At 40.3% G+C, this 18445-nt stretch overlaps 2 protein-coding genes across 8 annotated transcripts in view; both read left to right on the top strand.

The window, feature by feature from the left end:
• The first annotated feature begins 522 nt into the window (after nt 1–522).
• LOC148423947 (uncharacterized) lies at nt 523–1482 on the top strand. Its single transcript, XM_088415027.1, has one exon. It carries the CDS (start codon nt 523–525, stop codon nt 1480–1482), a length of 960 nt encoding a protein of 319 aa, XP_088271153.1.
• Nucleotides 1483–2220: 738 nt separating this feature from the next.
• map2 (microtubule-associated protein 2) overlaps nt 2221–18445 on the top strand; it is a 64401-nt gene continuing 48176 nt past the window's right edge. The window contains exon 1 of one of the 7 annotated variants that reach the window (XM_088414198.1): nt 2221–2261. The gene's annotated coding sequence lies outside the window, so the exon portion shown is untranslated. Of the gene's footprint in view, nt 2262–16641; nt 17022–18445 lie in introns of those variants that run through there. The other 6 variants (XM_088414200.1, XM_088414197.1, XM_088414201.1 and 3 more) reach the window with 6 other exon arrangements.

Raw genomic sequence — 18445 nt, 5'->3', positions numbered from 1 at the left:
CCCGCTATATCCCAGATTTTTTTAATCGGACATATACAGGTATTGCTGATTTTTGATGCCGATGGTGACGCCCTAATAGACAAAAACCATACCTGCACTTCACATGCATGCTGTATTTTGTATTGGTATTATATATGTATAAAGCATATATATATATATATATATATATATATATATATATATATATATATATATAAAATTATATATATTATTATATTTTATATATTATATTAATTATATATTATATTATATTATATATATAATTCTTTTTTTTTTGTATTCATGTAAATGATGGAATTTTACCTTTGATTAGACTCAACTCACCCGAACAAGTTGAGGGCACCACCAGGTCAGCTTTGAACGCTCGATTAATATTCCTTCCGACGGGGCGTCCTTTTATACAAATAGTTCTTAACAACAGTCCCCTGCTTTCCCTGTAAAGCCATCTTTCACAAGGGGCGTGTAACACACACGTCGAGGAACTTCTGCCTTTGTTTGAATCGTTTGACATTTCAGCCACAAATGGATGAACGGCACGAAATGAGTAAGCTGGGCTTTTTCCTGATCAACGGTCCTCTCGTCGTTTTCAACCTCACTTTCAACATTTTCTCTCTATTTTGCTTGGCCAAGCCACGGAAAAACCGTGCACGACTCAAGCAGCCTCTGAAGATACTCTTGGAATACATCATGTGGTGCTCCATTTTGTACGTTGCCTTTTTAATGCTGACCTCCGTTCTGGAGAAACATGTAAGCGCGACTACGTTAGTCATGCTGTGGCTGATCATGCACTACTTTGTACAACACTGCATGAGCGCCTACGTTTGGTTGAACTTCTACTTCTTCATCCATATCGTCCCTGTACGATTCGCTCCGCTCATTTGGCTGAAGAGAAACATCAAGCTTGCCACTTTGGTGGCCGCTCTTCTAGATCATGGGATTTTGCTCAACAACTGGGCTCTGCAGATCGACCTTCTTCTGACGGACTCGCCTCCCGCCAACGGCACAGCGGCCCGGTTCCCGACTCGCCGCTCTCCCCCGATTTTCTGGATAAGGAAAATGATGTACACCGTGACCTGGGTGTACCTGTGGAGCATATTGGGGTTCAAGATCGTTACCAGCTGGAAGACCCTTCGATACCTGTGGGCTCACTTGAGAAGCGTGGCAAAAAACGGCATCGCCTTCCCCCGTGCAAAACTTCGGAACCACTTATGGCCCACCCTGACGGGAATCTCGCAGTGTGTCGTCTTCTGTTTCTGTTCCAGTTATTATTTTTTGGATTACTTCACCCTGTTTTTTTCACGTCGTTTCTACTTAGGAGCCCGCGTCACTTTTACTATCAGCACAGTGTTCGTATTTTGCACCACGCTCAACCTGGGTATCGGTCAAACAACATTTCGGAGGAGGGGCGTGACTTTATGGAGGGCTCTCAAATGCCGTCTGGAAACAATTGGTTGCGATCCGCTCGGACGTCGGGGCCGATAATATTGCCCGTGAGCCTGCTGAGGTCATTCGAGTTTTTGTTGATGGTTCTGTCCCAGCATTTGTTGGAAGAGAAAAAAAAAATCATGTTACATATTGAAAGAAACAATCCAACAAAGTCAATAGAGCTCAACACATTTTGACATTTCCATCAAAGGAAAACATGATGAAATCAAACCCGTTGTAGTACGTAGGCTGTTTTGCTAAGTTTCCTTTTGACAATCTGTGCATTTAAATAAAAGTGATTGACATTCAATGCATGGTGGACTAAAAGGAAATACAGTACCACATTTTTTCAGACTATAAGGCGCATTTACAATGTTTTATCCAGGTACCTAGAATAGATACCTATAACTGCCTTTTCTTGCGGTAGGGTGGGACCTAATACCATAATGACCCATGAGGGGCTCAAAATGATCATCCAACTTGGGCTGACTTTCATAGGCTCATCTATCATCATAAGGACGAAAGAAGTACATTTGACTTGACATAGACATGGACGGACAGATGGACGGATGGATAGATAGATAGATAGATAGATAGATAGATAGATAGATAGATAGATTTTTTAAATATATTGTCCTAAACTTTTAACGGATTGCAAGCCACCTAAACTTCACTTGAATGGGGAGGTCAGTACCCAATACCGTAATAATCCGCGAGGGGCTCGTGAAAAAAAATGTAGCGACGCGAGTGGTATAGACATTACGGTATGCGCAGCCTGCGGTGAGTGTGTTGTCTGTCAGAGCCGGTGTTGCACTGAGGGACGCTGCGCCGAACAGGTAAAAAACAATTACGCTTCTTTTATCGGTCACGCTTTAAACCAGTCATCCAAAATTATAATGAAAATGCAAGTTAAACGGATGCTTTTACATTTGGAGAAAACAAAAGAGGATACCGGTGTTTGTGATTGTTGCCAGTTGGGGCTGTCTGCTCTCCCCCTTTCCTCGTCAATATGTGGTCTCATTTAAGTCTGACCAGTGAACACATCTCATGCAAAGCTGATCTTTGAGTGCGTGGATCATTTCGGTTTCATCGCCCGTGTTGATTCGTAATGTATTGTTCGGATCCGGGAGCGGATCTCTGCAATGGAACCTCACGAAGCAAATAGGAGACACGTACTGCGGAAACTTGTATAATGTCTCCAATCTATTGATCACTGAAATTAAGCTCAAACGTTCACTGGATAGTGGGGTACCTGCTGAGTCATTTTGTGGCTGCCACAAGACAAAAATGCTGTCTGGATCTGATATAGTGCAACATGGTTTTCTGTCAATTGAAATCAAATGTGGCATCTCCATTAAAGATTGCTCAAAATTGCTCTTGCAGGATAATGGAATGCAGTATATGGCTCTCCTACGATTGATGCGGCCTATATTCACGTCTCATTTCCATAAAGGGACTGAATATTGATTTCTGTTTGTGTCCACTGGCAACACAGTGAATGGAGACACTGTTAATGTCTGATGCCATCAAAATGATGTTGCAATGTATTGAGTCAATGGCAGGCGGGCGGGTGGGCTCCGCCTTGCTGTTTGGGACACCATTTGGGCCTATGTGTCTGCCAGACAAGGCCAGCCGCCTCCCTTCACTTATTGCGAGATGAAATGTAAAGCTAATTCATTAGATTTGACTCTTTAAAGAATTGGCCGGCCGTTAGGTGTGTTTTGTCCAGCACAGACTGAGCATAGCATGTGACACACAAAATTACATAAAAATGGAGACTTTTATGTTCTGCAGTACCTTTCTCATACCCACTGAGAGTCCATTTACACCCGCAAAGACTCCTTTTGCCCCAATTTCAGACTGCTTGCCAAAAAGATGTTTTGTTCTCCCTCCTGCGCTCACCAACAAGCTTCCAGACAAGTCTTAAAAGTATAAATGTCAAGGTAATGCCTGGGTGGCCAAGACCCGTGCGTATGAATCACCGCCTGTGTCGTGGGCGTTTGCTGTCGTAGGAGGAAGACTGTCAGTCAGCCAGGAGAGACAATCAAGCGCAGGTGTGCTCTTTTAATACAGCGCCGTCTTTATTCAACTTAGAATGTTCCTAATGAGGCTGAAGACTTCAACAATGAACTCTTGCTTATCACAGGAGCTATGATATCGTAGGAGATATACTGTGGCTTAAATCCTCGGAGGTGCAACAATGGGATCCATTCAAGAAATAAAACAAACAGGACAGGAGGAGAAACCGTGATTATAACAAGAGAAAGTTTTTAGAGTGTAGTCTCACTCCCCCACATGCTTAAACACACATAAACTTGTTAAAACATACATTTTAAAACACGCTAAATGTATTTCAACAGAAATGAACAAAAACATGAACACGATACACAAATGAGGAGGATACAAATAGAACTAGACTCGGAAACTAGACTCGAAAAAGATCTGGGAGGACAGCTTGAAATGGCAGCATCCATTTTCTAGAGCAGCTTACGGGTCGCAGGCTTGCTTGTGCCTATCCCAGCAGACTTCGGGCAGTAGACACCCTCAACATGTTGCCAGCCAATTGCAGAAACAAAACGCACCCAATCACACCTAAGGACAATTTAATATGTCCAATACACCTTCTATTCGTGTCTTTGGAGTGTGGGAGGAAGCCTGAGGGCCCGAAGAGAACCCACATGGGCTCGGGGGGAGCATGCAAACTCCAGACAGGAAGGCCAGAGCAAGTTGGATAGAAATTAGTAAAACTGTACTGTTCTAACCTCCTGAGATCCAGTCTACTCATTTGTGTCCTCTGTCGTGGACATTGGTTTTAGGTCTCTATTTTTTCATTCATTCAAGCTACCCTCCTAAATCCCGGTGTGCTCATTCAAGGACTTGCTTACATTTCCAATGCTGTCTTTTCTGTTTGGGTGAGATGCAATGACCTTTTTTCTCTTGCTGGGACAAAATGGACACAACAGTGGACACCAATGAATAGGCTGGCTTTCGGTAGAATGTCATGAGTGGATATAGGAATTTGCCTTGCATTTGAGGGGAGGGGCTTTGTGTATGTTAAAGAGTGTCTGGGTGAGCAGCTTCTGCATGAGTGCGCGTTCAATAAATGGCTGAAAAAGTGCATGTGCGACTGTCGCTTCCCTTTCCCAAGGGCTTTGCGGTTTCAACACTTAAAGTGACAAAGTGGAATCCCCGCAAAAAGCTTCATAATTGCCTCAAAATAACACAGTATGGTAGTAAAGCCCTACTTTTAAGTAAAAGAAGTTCCTCAGCTCACTTCAACATACACCAGAAGATGGGGGCAAAGTACTAATTTTGTCCAAGAAAAGCACCACAACTTTGACTGTTCCTCAGCACCCAGATGATAGGTGGTGGCAAATCATTGGTTTTATCTCACTGGAGTTCCTCAACTCACTTCAATATACAGTAGTTCTTAACACTTCCAGAAATAGTTTTCTATCATGCTAGAAGATGCGTTTGTCTAAATGAAGTTCCTCAGCTCACTTCAGCATACAATAGTTCCACATACTTCAAGAAATCATTTGACATCGTGCAGAAAATAGTGGCAAAGTACTACTTTTGTCTAAGTGAAGCTCCTTAAATACTGCAGTTCCTCAGCACCCAGATGCCAGGTGGGAGCAAAGTACTACTTTTGTCTAAGTGAAGCTCCATCACCTCCATAGTTCCTCAGCACCCAGATGCCAGGTGGCGGCAAAGCATTACGTTTGTCTAAATGAAACACCTCACCTCAGTACTGCGGTTTTCTTGGGACCGAAGCAGACATTTTTTTGCTTGGGCCTAGGAACAAACCTAACACTTTGTGAGAAGGAAAAATGCTGAAATTAGGCTGGATTATCGCTTAAGTGGATATGGGAAAGGATGTGAAGACGAACAGGCGAAAGTCAGTGTTTTGATAGCAACTGTCACCGTTTGATGAGTATTCAGAGGCCGCGTGAACGAGCACTTCAGATAAAGGAAGGTCCCGCTTGCTTGGGCTCTGTCTAAAGAGCTCAAGTGAATAAATGCTCTGTCACGCCTTTGATGTGGCCGTTTTCCAGAACGGCAGAGCCGAAAGGGGCCCGCCCTTATGTTCATTTCACCTTTTCTGTAGATCTTGCTTCTGCATTTCGACAAGATCTCCGTTGGAGTTAAATTCATATTTGGAATAGAAAGCGGCAGAGGACACACGGACTTGAGGGTTTGGGAAATAAAGATGAACCCTAACCCCCTAATGGGATCCCTGTTGCCTGTCCTAATTGACTTTGTTACACGTGTGACTGCGATTCTAAGTCGATTAGAGATTGAGACGATTATTCTATTGATGGCAAAACGTAACAAGTCCACTCTCTTTCTGGGTGCGAACAGCAGAGCGAGTCTTGATGCAATAAGATTATGTAAGAAAAAAGATAGAGTAGCAGTCAGAATGAGGCTTTTTCTTTGATGAACTTTGTAGCGTGGCAACTTTGCAGCTAGATCCACGTAGTCTATTTCCATCTAGAACACAGGTTCCCAACCGCAGGTCCGCGGATCAAATGATTCCAGGCCGCAGACGGAATAATTAAAAAATGAAGTTTATTATTTAATTTAATCATAATTCTGTTCTTTTAACCACTTGATTGGTCTTGGCAATCTAAACGTTTTTTTTTTTTTTTTTTAATGTACTCAAGGTATTTTTTCACCATTCCTCAGGTAGTACTTTTCACAAATCATCTTTATCTTCATCTGATAGTTTTGTTTTACTATAGCTTCTATTCCATGCGCCTTATAATGCAATGCATCTTATATATGAAAGCGGTTTTTAAATAGGCCATTCATTGACGATGCGTCTTACAATATCATAGTGCGGGAAATACGGTAGAGAATTCCTTGTTTTGACTTCCATAAAGTGCCAATCACGAGGCAAGTTTGTTGGAAGTGAAATGTTGAAGATCTCAATTCCTTGGCAAATGCAAGCGGAAAGCTAGCATGCAGACTATCACAGCAGTTTGAAAGTGTTTCATTGTTCCGTAGAATTTAATTCCTTGTGACGTACAAGCCAATACGTCGAGGAAAACAAAAGTGTAGACTGCTCTTTGAAAACAGAGTTAATGTTGCCACTGTTCCCCCTGCGGATGCTTTTGCATTGATATCCGAGGCTTGATTCTGTTATAAGGCACAAATCATCTCCACGAGTTTTCCACCATAATTCTTCTGTCTTGCTTCTTGTCTTTTTCCATCAGATTTCTGATATGCTGTCACCACAAATTCATTGGTCCAAAGAAGCTATTGTTTTGTGGGAATTTTTAATCGGTCTTTACAATGTAGAATCTAGCCATCTATTTACATCAGCCCAAACTAAATATTCTCCTCTAAAAAGGACAGCAGGCAAATAATTCAAGTGTGGAGGAACTGCTGAAACCTTACTTTTACCCTATAGCGGACGTTAGTGAGGAACGGATGATTGATTACCACCGATATTAAAGACACAGTCGCTCACAAAACACACACACCGAGATTGCCGACAGTGTCACTAGATCAGTGCTTCTGGATTCTTTTTAAAATGTAAAATGATCCGGAACATTAAGACAAGGAGCATCAATATCTTCAAGATTCAAGATTTATTGTCCTATGCATAGTAATAGTACACAATGAAATTCATATTCCGTTCACTTTCCCGAGCAGACCCCGCATTCAACAATCGAGCAAATAATAAAGTAGGTAATAAAACAAAAACAAAGATTGTAACCTGGCGAAAAAGCTGTATGACATTGTGCTGATTTATTTTGTCATATTTAAATTACATTAATCATTCATGTGATTTATGAATAAAAATGTTGACAACAATTTAAATAGTTAGAACTCCCACACAGACTTTGACAATGAGAGCGCCACAGCACCACCGGTTGTCGTGGATGTGCAATTACACTTCACACCACAAAAGCAAAACCTGTTCCCTGGGGTTATACCAAGCCATCGCAAATTGCCCCATGATGTCAGAAGGACTGCATGAGATGCTTTGTACAACTAAGACTAGATACTGCTCTGAACCTGTTGATGATCTCTGGGGATTCATAATACAGTATTTATCTTTCTTCAGTGTGTTAGAAGATGAATTATTCACATTGTTTTGAAGTGTTTTGAGCATTTTAGCAAGCGAAGCGGCCCTCTTTTCGTTGCATAATCAGTAATGACACCTACATGTGTCCACAGAGAAGATAGGGAGAAAGGAAAAAAAAAAAAAAAAAAAAAAAAAAAAAAATATATATATATATATATATATATATATATATATATATATATATATATATATATATATATATATATATATGTGTGTACACAGTGTATTTTTAACATACAGGTAGTTGCTGAATACTGTTTGGATTATTGCTTTGTGCTCGTTATAAATTCTTCGGTCAATCCATATGCTATTAGATCCCTAAAGATTATATTTAACCCATTAAGCCCCCTTTAAGTCATCAGATCTATTACAGCAGGCCTTAATTTGCGTGCTTCTTTCTTAAGCGTCTTTAATCTTGGACCATGTGCTGAAGCCAAAACCTAACTTGGTAATGCCGTGCCGCATGCAAAGCATGACACCTCACGTTACTTAACACTGATGTGACTATTGAAAAACAAATATGCTGAGGTGCTGTCAGGGGGGCGCCCCAGGGAAAAGGCTTTGTTTTTGCCATGTGAAGTTTAATTGTAATAAAACAAGGATTGGCATTTTTTTCTTTCTTTTAGTTCAGGCACTATGATGCACTTTTATTTTTTTTTCAATTTTAGACTAGTGTGCAACCTGTAAAAACAGTTTATCAAAGTTTATAATGCTTTTGTTCTTTTGTTAATATTTACAATAATACAGTTTTAGGTATATGTTTACAAATTTTATAGTTAATTTTATTAATAGTCAACATGTTGAGGGAGTTGATGTTTTCTCTTCCTTGAGGGGGCTTTGCAAAATATAATAAAAATAATAATTTATGCCTAAAACATGCAATACCAGAATGTTCTGCCATTGAGCAACTCCTAATCTTTAAATTTTAGTGGACAAAATGTGAGTCTTAAAAATGATTATTTTTGTTTTCATGAATATTCTTATACATTTGTTAAAAAACAACAAAAAACGAGCTAACCAGAGATGATAAGAAAAGGCAAGAATGCTCTACTTGAAATTTTCTATTGATGCGTATGGTGAAGATGCAGAGCATCAGCTTTGAAGTGAATATGACCTTGCGGGCGTTTGACTTGAGAGCTGTACATTTGCGTGACTTGAGTTGAAATTCTGCTTGAGTTGTCTAAAATGTCAACCTTAATAACCACGGCCTCTGGAGTTCCAAAAATATTTCTCAGTAAATCTCTGAGTGCGGTCTTTCCGTGGTTACTTTCCGGTACGAATTGGATCCTCCCACTCAGTGGAAATGACAACAGTGTAGCAGAAAATGGCATTACTTCTTGAATAGAACTCAGACATATACACGCCAAATAGATGAATGCCATATAGAATAAGTGATGACATATCAAGTGGAGCTGACACGTCTTCCCATCTCGAGCCCTAACAAACACTTAAACCTCACTTAACGTTCTTATTTTAATCCAAAAGGTTTCATGAGGTTACAGGCTTCTTTAAACAGCTGACCTGACTCCTTGCGCCAAGTTCGTTATTCCTGGCTGGCTCGTCACTTTGAAAGCTGAACACACAATCCTCCCGTCAAGACTTGCATCAAACTCGTCCCGCTCTCAGTTGGCCCTGTTACTAGTGATGGGCCAGATGAAGCCTCGTGAAGCACTGCACTATATTTATTTTAAAATCAAGAGCACTATCTAAGTGTGAGAGCCCCAACCACCGGTATGTGGCTGGGTACTGGTCCGTTAATCAACTGGTACTGCGCCTCATGGGCCGCACTCGAAATAATGATGTTTTGGTACTGATTTAGTTGATCATTTAACGGTTCATTCATTTGTGCTTGGTTTGACTTGATCGTTGTTTTTTTGGCGCCACCTCTGGCTGATGTTGATATTACTTATTCCATAATCTGTCAGCTACCTAAACTGGGTTTTGACATACAGATGTGCATTTTTGTATCGGCTTTTTGTATCTAGAGGGCGGAAGTCAGTTAGCTGTTAGCAGCTAACATCGGCCTCTGTTAGCTGAGATTGTTACGGGAACACGGAAAGGTATTCCATTTGACTCATTTATTACGGTCAGTTGGCATATATACCAAATCCTAAACTTGGTGGAACACGGATTCTGCGCAACTTTGAGTAGTTATAGTAAAATGAACTTGAGCAGCCTCACGAGAAAATTGAAAAATAACTGCTTCGAGCACTTTTGGATTTTTCACTAGCCTGGCCTTATTATCACCTAATTTGTCCAAAATTGACAATACTAATAATCACCTGGTTTTCAAAATGTCCAAAATAGACAATAGTTCCAATTTTGAATGGCAGTAAATGAGCCCGACATGGGCAAAATTTGACACCTATAGGGTGTACCTCTGGACCTCCCGTTTGCAAGCAATTAGAAGGAATGGCAGCGTGGCATAGTGAACGTTGTCATGTTTTGACAATAGTTTAGCCTCCTAGTGTTTCTTCTTGTATGTTTTCCATTTGATATCATGCATCAAAAACACCAAAAAGCTCGAGTTGGATCAAAATGTCCCCCAGAGGTTAAACACACCCTTTGTTAAGAATAAAATAAAAAGATTCATTGCTTGGTTATAGACAGTGTTCGGAATGATTGAAACGTTGACTTTTTAACCCCGCGGTTTACCGGCCCATGCCTAGTCAAGGTGTAAAGACTGATTTTATTCCAGCGGAAGCCCCGTAGCCATAGCGCCTACTGTGGAAGCTCTCCTGCGAGCCGCCTTGAACGCATTCACCCCTTGTCAGCAGCCTCTCGCTCTCCTTGATTTGCTCGTTGCGGCGTACTGCTGTGTTGCGCCACATTGTTTTATGTGCCTTCATCTTGTTTTCAGCAGCTACCGCTGAGACGAGTGAAGGAATCCAGAGGCGGGAGGCGTTTTCCCGTTAGCAGTTTCTGCTTGCATGGCACAGTCTTGGATGTTACAGGGCTAAGATTACTATGGTTATTTTCTGTAAATGGCACATGTTGGTCAGCTGTGCTAGTAGGCTCTGCCAGTGCTATTTAATTATTTATTTTTTTTTATTTTTGTATCAGCGTGTACACAGTAGCAACGCTGCTATCAGTGTACTTTTCAAAGACAGTTTAATAAATAATGACTGTACTGGCTTTTGGTGTTAATACTGATCACTTTTTTTTATATCAAATGTGATATCAAATAAAAAGCAAACAAAAAACCTACCAGGAGACTAAAATGTTGTATAGATTGTCAAAACACGACGACTTTCAATCTGCCCTTCCTTCTAAATGCCTGCAAATGGGAGATTGAGGTACATCGTCTAGGTGTCAAATAATTTAGCCCATGTCGGGCTCATTTACTGCCATTCAAAATTGGAAATATTGTCTATTTTGGACATATTGAAAACCAGATGGTTATCATGCATTTCCCCTGATTTTTGCATGAATCCTCTCAACTCGCGAAAGGGGCTCAATAGAATTTTTTTTGCTGCCACCCCAAAATCACCAAGAGGTGCTCGCGGCTAACTTATGACATTTGCAAGCCTTTCAATGACTTTGATGATTGGCTTAGCCTGGACTCCCATAATTCAAAAGTCTTCAAAAGTTATAATACTCTCATTATGCCATAATACTGTAAATATTCCTAGTTCAATTTAATCATGTACAGCGTAGTTACTTTTTCTATTCTCACATTTTTACAATTTTGTACATTAAGGGGTGTAACCCTATGCCATTGAACATTTTAGGGGGTTGAAAGTAAATATATATTTATATTTGACATTGTTATGAGCCTTTCAAAGTCAGCCCAAGTTTGGTGATAATAAGGCCAGGTTAGTGAAAAATGCCCGGACAACCAGGGATTGAAATAAAACATTTAATTTGTTCTTAAAATGCTTTTTAACTAAGCAAAGTTGATTATAAATAGGATATTCAAAAACTAAAATATTCAAAAGGTGCAGTTTATAGTAGCACCCTCCATTTTGTGTCACTTTTCATCACAATCTGCAGCATCTGTTGTGACATGCACGATACTTGTTGGACTCTGACATCGCTTTCGAAACCACAGGATGGGAGGATTGTAGATTTGCCACACAAGTGCCGCCCTGCCTCTCTTATGAAGATGGGGTTTTTCTTGTTTGAATTTGGCGCACGACATTCCCAGAAAAGAAAAAGAAATGTTTTTTTTTTTTTTATTTTCCGGGGTCGTGAGCGAAATCGCCAGCACCCATTGAGGTTTTGACTGTCTTGATTTTGGGCCTCTTTGATGATTTGCGTGTACTTTAACGAATAGAAAAAAATGGTTGGCAAACGTGTGTGTGTGTGTGTGTGTGTGTGTGTGTGTGTGTGTGTGTGTGCGTGCGTGTGTGTGTGTGTGTGTGTGTGTGTGTGGGGGGGGGGGGGCTAATATTTCCCCAAAATGTGTTCATCCACCTTCGAATCGTCGTCCATGAGAACTATCATTCCTTTTGATATGAACATTTTCTGAATCAGCTAATGCCATTATTAGTTGCCATGGAGACTGAGTGAGTTAGGGTGTTGCTATGGAAACTGAGAGGCTGCTCATCACCACGCGCAGCAGGCTTCACCACTCCCTCAAGCAAACTGCCATTGTCCAAATACACAAGACATCTGCACACAATAAACATGTGCAAACATGTTATTAAAATGTGTCTGGGGATAGGATATTTGTGTTGTATTTTTAATTGTTGTACAATTATCACAGTGATGGAATAGCATTTTAGTGAGACCGACATTGACTTGAGAGTGGGAGGTGCGATGATTCATCGGTCAACCTTAATGACTTTATGGTCCCTAATCCCCCGAGGAATAGGAATGCCTTTTCTTCCCCATTGTAATGCAAAAAAACAAAACAAAAAAAAATCCGATGAGAAACATGCTGAGCTGTGTCATTTATCAGAAGTGACTCCAAGAGTTCATATGCAGTTAGGTGAACGTGGAGAAGGATAATCACTTGAAAATCTAAAATGAGTTTAAATGACTAAATGACATGAGTCGACCAATTAAGGCTCCTGCTTTCTCCCAAAGGAGATAATTACCAAACAGCATAGTCCTTAAAGGTCAGATTAGATCCATGTGTATTAGGATTCTGGTGTAATACGCCTGTTGAGAAGTCTTAACAGGAGAATACGTGACTGCAAGAAAAGGTTATTCATGGAATTTAAATGCTCTTTCTTTAATCTGTATTACAATAGAATACATAATGCATGTGTCATGAAATATCTAGCCCACCATGTACAAAAAAGTGTATGAAAAGTTTTCAACATCAGCAAAACTAAAAGGGGTAGAAGATTTTTGACCATTTCCCAAAATTCCCCAAAGATTAGACACACTTTTTTCCCCAAAATGAAGGCATAAGTATGGGTGCATCCCATAAGTTCCTATAAGAAATTTGACATCCGAGGCCCTTCTTGACACATCCGGACTTTTACCCCATGGCGGCTATATTGTAACTTAGAAAACAAAATAATGCATTTTTGGTAAACATGCTTTGCCTATTTATGTGATGTAGCAGGTAATTTGGATTTCCTTAAAAAAGAAAAAAAAAACAGTGCAAAGCTGTGTAGTTCAGCTGAAAAGGTAACAAATCTTTAGGCGGGAAACAATGCTTCATGGGAAAGGCTTGATCCCAAAACCTTCGGCTTCTGAACCACAAAAGGTCTTTGACTCAGTTAATCGCACTGACATTGTGATTGGCAATTTTAATCAGCTAAACACAATTACTCATTCACGAAAATGACTTTTGGCTGGAATTTAATTTTACGCAAGCCGTGTAATAGTAATTGAAGCAACAGGACAGCATCCATTACCCCCCCAGGAAATAGCTGTAGTTTTACTGTGGTGCAAAAAAAAAATAAATAAATAAACAGGGTGCTGATGTATGATAATTAGCGGATTTGCTTTGAACAATTTTGATTTGGTTCTCAAAGGAATACCAGAGATTGTTGTCTGGTAGTCTTTTTTTTTTTTTTTACTCCCCTGATCCAAACCAATAAAAAATGAGTTAAATATAACCCACTTGGGTTTATTATTGGGTTTATTATTACTACTGGGGCTGGGAAAAAGAAAGTTTGACCAATTTGGCTAAGTCGACTTTAAAAAAACCTAGACTAAAAATATCTGCCTCAAAACTCCACCACAACCACGTTTGCACCAGTATTTTCTATACATCCTTTCCTGCAGACATTGGCAGTTTTTTAATTAGAGTAAAAGAGAACGACTGCCCCAGAAAAGATCGGATAGCAAAAGTTTACAATATCAAAACACACACACACACAGATATGCAAAGACCACCTTGACAAAAAGCTCCATTACTCGTCTTGGCGCACCACCTAGTGGCCAAATGGCTGTTGCTATTTGTGTGCTTAAAAACACTGACGTAGTTAAAGGGCTCTTATTAAAGAAGGAACTTCCCAATTACTTGGTCAAAAAGAGACCATTTGGGTCAATTTGACTCTCAAATGATTCGACCTAGTCAAAATAACTCAGAAATTTCGTTACCATATCAGCCAAATAACTTGATGATTTGGCTCCCCTCAGAAGAATCAACTAGAAATTTTGGTTGGTAACATAATTTAACAGTTTAACGGTAATAGCAATTTAGGATTGATTAGTAATATAAAAGATGGGTTTTGGTCTCAATTATGCTGTCTCTGTTTCAACACACACAAGCTCTGAATACAATTTGCAACGAATCCCATATGGCATGACGTGTGTGTGTGTATGTGTGTAGGTGTGTGTGTGTGTGTGTGTGTGTGTGTGTGTGTGTTTGTGTGCACCACACAAGACATGGATTTTGGATTATATTCAAGTGTGTGCTGATGGGTGGTTTCATAGCTGCAATATACAAAATGTATTCACAGACTGCCGACGTGCAATAATCTAGTAAGGATGCTGTAAGACAGGACATGGCAAGGACAACAACCATTCACTTCTCGTTTCCGTTTAGATGAGGTGACATTTTGATTAGCACAGCTTGTAATAGGATCGTAGCCCATTTTAAGATTGTGTGTGCTTTGTGGCAATTCATGTAAATAGGTGGTCACATTACATATTGCTAATAAACCTGTATAAGGGAGCAAAACTAAATGTTTTCATTGATGAACTAATGTACTGTATATCTCATTTACCGTAATTCCCCAAATATAACACACGTTTTTTCCCCCAAAAATGAGGGCCAAATGTATGGGTGCGTCCTATAAATGGTAACTTAAAAATGGGATTTGGTGAAGATTTATTCGTCCGCCACATGAGCCGAGTTTTGACGCACAGATGTTTGTTTTTATATCGGCCACATTCTTGTTTACAATAATTACCGTAACAGGGCGAGCTAGAGTGATGACGCCAGTTAGCTGTTAGCAGCCAGTGCCTGGTGCAGCTAACAGCAGCTCGTGTTAGCTGATGCTGTTACGATATCATTTTCCATAAAAGAAGCGAGCAGACTGAACTAACGTACGAGCCCATCCTTGTTCACGCACAGGAATATTACTTAAATGGAAAAGATCCTGTGAAAGTTATGATGATTCTAGCTGATTTAATCAAGAGTGCACCGGTAAGAAAACATGGAAAGACGTTCCATTTGACTCGTTTATTAATTGTGGTCTTTCGGTATATACGCACAATCATGAAGTTGGTGGAACACGGATGGTGCGCAAATTCGGGTATTTATGGCAAAAAGAATACAAGCTGTGTCGCGAGGAAAAAGAAAAACAACTGCTTGGAGCGCATTCAACATTGCACTGGCGAGGCATTTACTGACCGCCCACAATGCGGGAAATCTGAATGACACTTAAATTAATCCACAACAAATATATCATTTATGAAAACGAACGCAAGAAAATATGAAGAACAAAGATGAGATGTATTCTGTTTTGTTATAGTTTTTACTTTGCCGCCAAATTCTTTGTGCTTCCTCTACACAATAATATCGAAAATATCAGAGCTTGACCCTAAAATTAAGGTTGTGTCCTTCACACGTTCATCCTTTATTTGGACAATTACGGTATTTTAGCAAAATTGTGAAAATACTGATAATGGTGGCCATTTAGTTTTTGCTGTCAACAAATGGGTTTCTAAATGTTATCATTTAGATGTTCATGACATTACTAAGAGAATCTTTTCACAGATAACTACAATGAACATATAGGCCCTTTAACTGATAAAAGTATAATTCACCCTTTGCAATGACAACTAAGCTTTTTTGGAGCGGATGAAAGTGCAGTGCATCAGCATTCACTTGCAGCACTTTGCAAAGTTCATCTTGTACTCCAAAGTATACCAGTCAAGTTTTGTACAAAAACCCCATACAAAGACCGGCTATTTCCCAAGTTTGCATTTCGGGCAGTTAAGTGAAAAATACAAAGGTCAGCTTGTTTAAGATGCATTTGTCTGGATGCATAATGTAGACTGAGCTTCAAGTTTGGATTGCTTTTTTTTTTTTTTTTCCCCAAGTTTGAAAAATCTCCAATCCCAATCTGTTCACCTCAGTATCAGTCAAATGTTTGTAAATACCTTTACATTCAAGCGGTCCCAAACACATGATGATTATTATAGATAATAATCTTATTTATGGCCAGAGTGGCAAGTGGCAAGTTGTGTGTGTGTGTGTGTGTGTGTGTGGGGGGGGGGGGGGGGGGGGGGTGTTGCATGCGAAATGTCTACTCTTTCCTAGGGAGGATTTGCAAAATATTTTTTGACTGGGCTAGCGTAAGCTTTAAGTTTAAGCCAGCTGTTGTAAATAAGTGCATCATGTCAATGGGATGTCCCTACTACGACAGAAATTGACCGACCTCTGGGTTTTACCGTCTTTGTGGGGACACCCCCCAATTTCGGAATTCTTTTTGAGGATCGAGACTTGTTTTTCGAGTCTGGGTTTGAATTGGATTTTGGCTGAGGCCTGGGTTAGGGCTAGGGTCTAGCAATTGCATGATTCCAATGGGATGTCCCTACTACAACAGAACTGGACCAAGTTCTTGGTTTTACTCTCTTTGCGGGGACCTCTTGCACTCGCATCATTTTGATGGACCCCAGGGTTAGGCTTAGGGGCTCGAAAATGCATTACGTCAATGGGATGCCCCCACTACGATAGAAATCCCCTCTTGTGCGTGTTAGTGTGTAAGAAGCCAGCAAGCGGAAAGCGGACATATATTTGAGTTGTCACACTAACAAGCATGGGCAGCACACAAGCAACACAACCCTCCAATTTTACAACTTGAACTAGCTCTCTTTAGAGCCGGCGTTGACTGATTACTATTTTCTCCCCTCAGCTTCCACCTCATCCTCTCTCCATCTGTCCCGGAGATTTGCAGGTGCTAGCTTCTGTGTGTGCGTGTGTATTAAGAGACACCACCTGCCACCGCACTCCCAAAGGACTAAAAGGCAAATCCGTCTCTTTGCCTTTCCAGCCTCACAAGCGCTCTTTCCCTTCATCCGCTGTCCCTTTTCCAGGGATCGGATGTACGCTTTCCCCTGAGTCACGGACCGTATCCCAGTCAGCCAGGTGAGTCCCCTCACTTGATTGTCGTCAGTCATCCCAGCCTTTTACACATTTATCCTCTCTGCATGAGTATGCGCCGCTGCAAAGTTGCTGCGTCACTGTGTTGCTAAAAGCCACGCTTAGCTTCACTATACGGCCGGGAGCTGCACAAGCAAGTCACCTTCCTTTCATGGCGAACCACGGCGCTGTTGTCGCTGTACTAGCAAAGACCACATTTGTTACATTGTGTCCTGTGGTGTTAAATTTCACATTGGGAGTGTGACTGTTTGTTTGTCTGTGTCTTGCCATTGGCTGGCGACCAGTTAGGGGCGCACTTAGCCAGGTGGCGCTAGCTCACTCTAATGAACGATTGTCCTCTAAAGGCGGAGTTCAACTTTTTTAACCCCCGAGGGAAATTTGACCCCAATTGCTCTTTTTGACCTTTTTGATGTCTGATATCCAAGGAAAAGCACACAAAAAAACCACCAAGAGGCTTAAATATATTAAATATAGATTGTCCAAACATTAGGGCTTTCAATATGCCATGCTGCTGTTCCTTCCAACTGCTTTCAAACGGGATGTCGAGAGGTACATCCTATAGCTGTCAAATTTAGCCCATCTCAGGCTCATTTACTGCCATTAATAATTGGAAATATAGTCATTTTTGGAGATATTGAACATCTGATGTTTTATCATACATTTCCCCTGATTTTTGCATGAATCCTTTCAATGGCAGTGCGTGAATGGGCCCCAGTAGAAATATTTGTGCTGACACCTCAAAACCACGGGGTGGCGCGAGCGGGCAATCTATGACATTTGCAAGCCGTTCAAAGGCTTAGCCTGGAAGTCATTAAAAAAGTATCTTTACAGTAATATACAAAGTGTTGGGCAAGTTACATCCAAACTGTAATGCATTATTTATGACATATTACTGTCATTCTAAAGTAATTGGCTACATTATAATATTACTGTATTTGAAATGTAAGGCATTACACTGTTGTATTACTTTTACACTAGGCTCACCAACATACCTGGAAATATGGATTTGGCATTCTTTGTGCTCATTACACATCCAGTGGAATAACCTTAAACTAAACTTAAGTCAACCTACATGCTCAAAATTATCCCAAAATAAGTATTATTGCTCCCCGAGACTTGTAAATTATGCTTATTTCGCTGGAAATATAAAATAAAAACGTACAAATTAAACAACCTAAACAACGTTTACCAACAATACATCAGTGCCATCTTAAGGCAACCAAATGAACTTCAATCATGTTATCAGCTGCTTCAATTGATATTATAAATTCAAAGGGTTTAGGAGCATATATATTTTTTCAGGCTATATATTATTGTGCATTGTAATGCATATTACTGTCATTAATGCTGAGTAAAATATTGCTATTCTTTTTTTGCGTGTAATGCCTTACACTGCAGTGTTACAGCAA

Source organism: Hippichthys cyanospilos, chromosome 5, assembly GCF_059441005.1.
Source record: "Hippichthys cyanospilos isolate Australia breed blue-spotted pipefish chromosome 5, RoL_Hcya_1.0, whole genome shotgun sequence".
Lineage (NCBI taxonomy): Eukaryota > Metazoa > Chordata > Actinopteri > Syngnathiformes > Syngnathidae > Hippichthys > Hippichthys cyanospilos.
Note: the sequence above shows the minus strand (reverse complement) of the source record. Positions and strands in the feature narration are given on the sequence as shown.

Coding starts and splice junctions, on each gene's coding strand:
- LOC148423947 (XM_088415027.1), top strand. CDS start 523: ATGGATGAACGGCACGAAATGAGTAAGCTGGGCTTTTTCCTGATCAAC.